Source organism: Erythranthe guttata, chromosome 2, assembly GCF_056151865.1.
Source record: "Erythranthe guttata isolate IM_541 chromosome 2, IM_541, whole genome shotgun sequence".
Taxonomy (NCBI): domain Eukaryota; kingdom Viridiplantae; phylum Streptophyta; class Magnoliopsida; order Lamiales; family Phrymaceae; genus Erythranthe; species Erythranthe guttata.
The window spans coordinates 12,971,186-12,978,113 of record NC_142534.1 but is presented as its reverse complement, the minus strand read 5'-3'; the positions used below and the strand labels follow the sequence as shown (position 1 = coordinate 12,978,113).

The 6,928-nt window shown below is 34.8% G+C and overlaps 1 protein-coding gene across 1 annotated transcript; it reads right to left on the bottom strand.

Moving 5' to 3' along the window:
- Positions 1 to 4,869: 4,869 nt before the first annotated feature.
- Positions 4,870 to 6,700, bottom strand: LOC148772381 (serine/threonine-protein phosphatase 7 long form homolog). The gene is made up of 7 exons (XM_088815018.1): positions 6,380 to 6,700; positions 6,138 to 6,246; positions 5,885 to 6,048; positions 5,694 to 5,797; positions 5,528 to 5,615; positions 4,989 to 5,447; positions 4,870 to 4,890 (listed from the first exon to the last, which is right to left on the bottom strand). Exons 1-7 carry the CDS (start codon positions 6,698 to 6,700, stop codon positions 4,870 to 4,872), a joined length of 1,266 nt encoding a protein of 421 aa, XP_088671144.1.
- Between the last annotated feature and the right edge of the window lie 228 nt (positions 6,701 to 6,928).

Genomic DNA, 6,928 nt, shown 5'->3' with positions numbered 1-6,928 from the left:
ACTCATTTCGAATCGGCAAATCTTTACCTAAAATATAAATAAAACAAAAACAACATAATATATGCAAATAAAGCCGAAAACTCGGATGAATGAAGACCAAAACACGAAGATTAGATAAGTAAAAGTTGTGCAAAACGAACACTTATCCCCCCCCCCCCCCCCCCCCCCCCCCCCCCCCCCCCGAAAAATTGTTAGAAACTCTAATGGGATAATACATTGGACACGTTATTCCGATAGAGTTCTAACAAACTATTAGTTTCAGGAAGTGGTGGAGACAATAAAGAGCTATGGGTGATTTAAGAAATGTAAGGGGAGCCACATGTCACCCCCTAACTCTAAGTTTTCTCCACCACTAGCTAAAAGTAGTAGTCTGTTAGAAATCTTATCGGAATAACGTATCCAATGCATTATCTCATTAGAGTTTCTAACTAGGTTTCAGGGGGTGAGTGTAATTATTGATACCACATGAACCTTAAAGTTATTTAAGCATACCTTAGGAGTGTGAGTGTAATTTACCCATTTCGATAAAATGCCTGCTTGAAAGACTCTAAAGGTTCAAAGAATGCCCAAATCGTATCTCTAATCACTCACAACTCAATTCTATTATAAATTTCCTAGCATAAATTAATTCCAAATTTAAAATTCAAAACGTTCAACAAAAATAATGTACAAAAGGTGATTCCTAACAATAATTCGCTTCTAAGTTCCGCTGAATCGAAAGCTAACCAAACATTTAGTTCTTGTCACATACTAAAGAAGATGAAACAGAGCGGGAAGATGCATATTGTAATGGATATCGTTTCGAAAAGTACACGAAAAATAGTAAAAAGAACTGAATAAACTTCGACCGAGTTTAAATGGAAGCAGCATCGGTTTAATTTTCTAACATATTTATACTGTTTGAACTTTGAACTCACCACCACCAAACGGAGAGGACAATCAATTTTCTAACATATGTATAATTAAATTGAGTTCAATTTCAAACTATCAATCACAATCAATTAAGAATGTTATAAATTCAAAATACTTCAACAAATAAACAATAATATGTAATAATAAAAAAAATTGACAATCTTTCAAAAACTAAACTCTATTATTTTAGTATTATAAATTTACGAATGAAAAAAAATTGAATTTTAGTTTTATTTTTTGTTTTACTTTATGTTCATCTATAGTTAATAAAAAGTGTAACAAGTATTCGAATTTTAGTTAATTTTATAATTTATCTAGTTATTTTATTAAGTATATTTTGTATCATCTAATAACTACTTCTGAATTTTTTATTTTTTTATTGTGTTGATTCTTGTTTAAACTTTATAAAGAAATGAAGAATATACTTCAAATATTTTGTAACTTTTCATTAATTTCAAAATACTAAAATAGTATATTATATTCATAAAAGAAATTATGAAAAATCCTACTTTGTATATGTTAGAAAAGGGAATTTGTCCATGAAAAAATAAATGAATTATGGAAAGGAAAAGGGAACACCGTAATTGTGAGATTTCAATGGGGGTGTAGTAGCTATAACTTAAATATACAATACACTTGAAAACATGAAATGAAGTTAAACCTCTATAAACTAATAAAGTTGTGATTAATAAAATTTTAATTTCGTTATCAAGTTAATAATTATTTTACACGTATTCATCGAGTCAGGACCGAGACTTTATTAATATTTAAGAGATGTTATTAATTTATCGAGTATTAATTAATCATGTTTATCAAATCTTGTGCAAATTTACAATGTCTCGAAGATGACAATTAAGGAAAAAAAAAAAGAAATGCAGTTAAACCTCTATAAACTAATAAAATTTTATTAATAAAAAGAAAATAGAGATAAGGTATACATATGAATTGAAATTTGAAACTAATAGTAAAATAAATAATTAATCAATAATAATTTCTCGCAAATTAAAGAAACGTAACTAAAATAAGGGCGGTTAAGATGGATATAACTAGTACATGAGTACCAAGAAGTCGATGACGGTGCCCTCGCGAATATTGTTTTCAGCAACAGTAGTGCTATCGACAAGTTCGTCTCCGCCATCAATGAACAACATTTGACGTTCGGTCGGTATATTGTTTTTAAGCCCTATATAAATCTTCAATGTACCTATTGTATCTGTGCTCTTTATACCACCCACGCTCAACGTCTTACCACCGGCGTACCTTATAATTACCTTCATCTGCATGCATGCATGCATTTATACACTCATTATATATATACGTACATATATAATGAAAGGGAAAAATAAATAAATAAAGACAAGAACGTACCTTGATTAATTAAGAATTGATCGAACGAATATCTATAGAGAGAGAGAGACGAGCACAAAAGAGAGCAGAGAATTATTAATTATTAGTGAGATTTGTGTGACTAGGGTTAGGGTTTATATATAATTAAGTATTTCACCAGTATGCATGGCATGCAACACGTAATTCCTTTCATATATTAACAACTTTAATATTCTTATGGAAATAAATATTTACCAAATTCTGAAATTTAACTTAACTATTTAAATATTACCATACTTAATTTCAGGGTTTAGCAAATTACCTATACAAATTGATGCGACAATCTCTTATTATTATTTTTTTTGGAACAATTATGTCAATAAATTAATTACATATTTTACCCATAATAATTGTCTTATTTGTAAAGACCCCTATAAAATAATAGGCCTATTATTTTATACGGATAATTATCTTATCTAAGTTAATCTTATATTGGCAACCAAACAAGACTTTGTACGTAATAGTAAGAGTTTTTTTTGCATTTAGTCCTCATGTGTTGAATTGAATTGCTAAAATACAACTCTTGTTATATTAGCAATATTTCGACTCCTATGCATTTTCGCTCACAAACCAGTTGTTTGTACCGATCGCTTTTTCCCAGGCCTGTGTTGATTGTGACAAAATCGGAGTTGGGTTTTATGAGCGCATTCAATTATGCATTTCAAAAAACGTACCATATGTTATGTTTGTCTCGTATAAACGAAAGCGTGTAGTTTAATGCAACCAAGTACATGGGAGGACACATAAATAATGTGTTTATGTTATTCATCACACAAAAGTAACAGTCTGCGACAAAATTTATTTTCGTCGCATACTCTAGTGACGAAAAATATTGATCCAAAATCATCGAAAATTTTGGAAACTTCGAACTTTCAAATTTTGGAATGCAAAATTTTGTTTCGGAATCGGTTTTTTCTTTATCGAAATTGGCCGAATTCGGGAATTTTGTTCTAATTTCCACCCCTAAGTGCAATGCAATTTTATTATATCCCGCAGTAAAAGAAATTCAACATAACTCTCTTTAGGTAAATTTTATAGATTTAAAGTAGACATGACCACAGACCCGGTTGGATCCATGTCGCCAAAATCATGAACTTCAACCGGCCCTTATGTAACACAGTTAAGGCGCAGGTGGCAGGTACAACCCTCTTGGTCGAAAAATACCGGTTCGGGTCCACGGTTAACTGCCGCTTAATCATGTATCTTAAAAAATATTATTGTTACTGTTTAATTTATACAATAACTCAGTGTGGGGCAATTTTTTTTTTTGGGGTTGTTTTATTATTGAGTTTTTAAAATGGGATTGTTTTTGGAGTAGTAACTAAATTGGGGTTGGCCGCCACCGGCAACGACGGCATCAGCCGGAGACGTCATTGCCAATGGCGGCACCGGCTGGAGACGCCGCCACCGGTGGCGTCTTCTAATATTTTAATAATTTAATATTTTAATATTTTATTATTTTAATATTTTCTTATTTTTTAATATTTTTATTAATTTTTAATATTTTAATATTTTCTATTTTTTTTAATATTTTTTGATTTTTAAATTTTTTTACAAATAAAACAATTCTAACTACATTCATTAGTTTGATGTTAGTATTAAATTTATTACATTTTATCAATTAGTATTAAATTAATCATTGCATATATTTATCTAATCAACACAATAAAATAGGGTACAATCTTAAAAACATGTAGACAAAACCAAAAGGAGTTTTAGAAAATAAAAGAGTTATATAAAATAAATAGGTCAAATAAAAGAGTTATACAAAATAAATAGGTCCAAAATGAGTAAAAAGACAAAATGAGTACAAGAAAATAAAATTGGCACTATGAAGTCAGTGCCTATGTGAACCAGTGCCACATGCAGGTGCCCGTCTAGTCCTACGCGGCCTACCATCTCGACGAATGTCAGGATCTGCCGGTACATCATCAACTAACTGGGTGTCATCCGGTGGATATGGAACAATGGAAACATTATACTGTGGTCGGATCCGCTCTTGGGGACTTGAGTATCCCAAATTGAGCTCCAAATGTGGACCCCATGAAGAGAATCGGATATCAATAGCAGGAGGATGTGGGGTAGCTAGAGAATCGGACCATGGCATATGTGGAACGTAATCATTCGTAGATGGACCAACTAAATATGTAAATATGGGTAACTGAGACGTAGACGCACCGAACATATCCATAAATCCATGTGTAGTAGATTAATCGTCCATACCTCCGTGCACAGGAACATCTGCATAAAAGGGTGTATGGGAAGCAAATGGACCGGCAACATCTCCAGATGGAGGTACCCGAGATGTAGATGCATAATAGTTCCCCTCTCTCGTCTGTCTCACGTCATCCTCCAATTCAGTAGCTCTTTCGCTAGCGCTGGACCTTCTTCTGGTACGTCTATCTCGATGCGGAGAAGGTATAGGAGGTATGGCAGGTATCGGAGGTAAGTTGGACGAAGCACCATCTCTACGTAGAAGTTGAGTCCCAGCTGCATACATCCGTGTAGCGTTGTCCTGAAACAGATCATATATCTGATCGTCATCTCGAGAAACTGCCCTAGCAGCAAGACTCATGATATAAGCTGATTACCCTGAAATAAAAGGCATTACAAGTTTAAGAACTTAAGAAACTGAAAAAAACAAATTGAAAAACATCGAAAGTAATGGTTGTTTTGAGAAAAATACTAACCACAAGATCCAGTAAAATCGGGTCTCCGACCTGAAAACCGATATCATCAAGATTGTCAATCGGTGATATCGAACGACGTGTGTGCCTCTCATACCACTCGTAGTATCCTGGATCTGTCTGAGGTCCCCTAAACTCAATAAATGGATAGTCAACGGGAGAATCAAGTCGGCGATGCCATCTATCAACATAGATACCGTGAAAACGAGCCCAATCTCTACCCCCTGCACCTCGACGATCATAAGAATGCAACTTAATCTCAATATCGTGATCAGTAGGATGTGGTGGTATATGCTGTACCCTCCCAAACTGACGTAGCACCCTATACGGACGATGCATCTCAACTCTCTCGTAAAATATAAGGGGACAACTCGACAACCAAAGCTGTGGATGCACTATCTCAGGATACTCAAGTAAAGCGCCAAACTCAGGATCTAGTTTACTATAAGGCATCCATGTAAACTAGAAAGAAAAAATATTTTTTAATATATTGTTAAATAGACCACAAACATTAACGTAATTGTTGTTAACTTATAAATAACCTGATCCCAGAGCATCCGATCGAGTGTCGTACGATAAACACGTATATTGTTTCGCGAGGACCGAGTGTGACTAGTAGGTCTGATCCAACTGTAATATCATATGAAAATTTGCTAATTCAATATATTAACCTTCATATAAATAAATTATTAGTACTAAGATGTTTACCGTGCACCGTAAGGAGGGTGGGGATATGCAAGCCGACGGGGATCATCTTCTACTACTGGTAGTATTGCTGGAGCGAGTAAAGGGATCCTCGACCATGCCCAACACTAATTATTAAACATAAAAAAATATAAAAAACCGCAAGTATAATAAACTACTAATTTAAATTTTAAAAGTATCAAAAATCCTATTACCTGTAACAGAGTAAGCGCACCACCTAGATTAGTTTTCCTCTTATCCAACTCAACAGTGCCGTCTTGTTCCACAACTTTCCTAAGTAAAGCCCCAGTGCATAGCTCACGATAAAAATATCCAAGAACTGCACTACACCAACTGAAAGTACGCACCGCCTCAAGATCTTCGAAATGACGAAGATACAACAACGAGATTGCACTTGAAGATGTGTCAGGACACATAACCCCCCCAAGTAGCAATAACAATAAACACCTGGTATGCTGCTGAACACGCTGCTCCGTGCTGTCATCGGTAATCTTGCATCCTCATAAATATATGGCCAGATCAGCTGCATAGAGCCGTCTCCCTTTGAAAGCTCGATCTGAAGGAGTATATCCCAACCACGTCTGACAATAATCCTGCAACTGCTCCTTCAACCATGAAATATCCTGTCCAGTAACAAGTAGTCCATCAACAGGCAAACCTCATAATAGTGCGACATCCTCAAGTGTCACTGTCGCCTCCCTTGCTCGAAAATGAAACGTGTGTGTCTCCGGACGCCATCTCTCCACGAAAGCTGCAATAAGATGCAAATCGACTACGAGACGACCACATCGATATACTCCATAGAACCTAGTATCAACTAAGTACTGCATCACTCTAGGGTGTGGATCATCTTCACCATCATCTCCATATAAACCCCAAATCCAACCATCACAACGTCTCCCGCGCACAACATCATCCACGTTTGCCGATGTTATCGATCTGGATACGTGCTCTGACTGGCGGTATAGCAATGAAGTGTCCCGCGGACCATAAACATAACTGACATCCATCATGTATAAAAAATATACATAGAACACTCAGATAATAAGCAGAAGTGTAATAACAAATACACAATAATACATAGATAGACTCAGATAATAAGTACAAGTGCAATAACAAATACAAAGTGAAACACGATAATTAGAGACTACTTAGTCCGACTTGAAAACACGATAATACATAGATAAACTCAGATAATAAGTACAAAGTGCAATAACAAATACAAAGTCAAACACGAT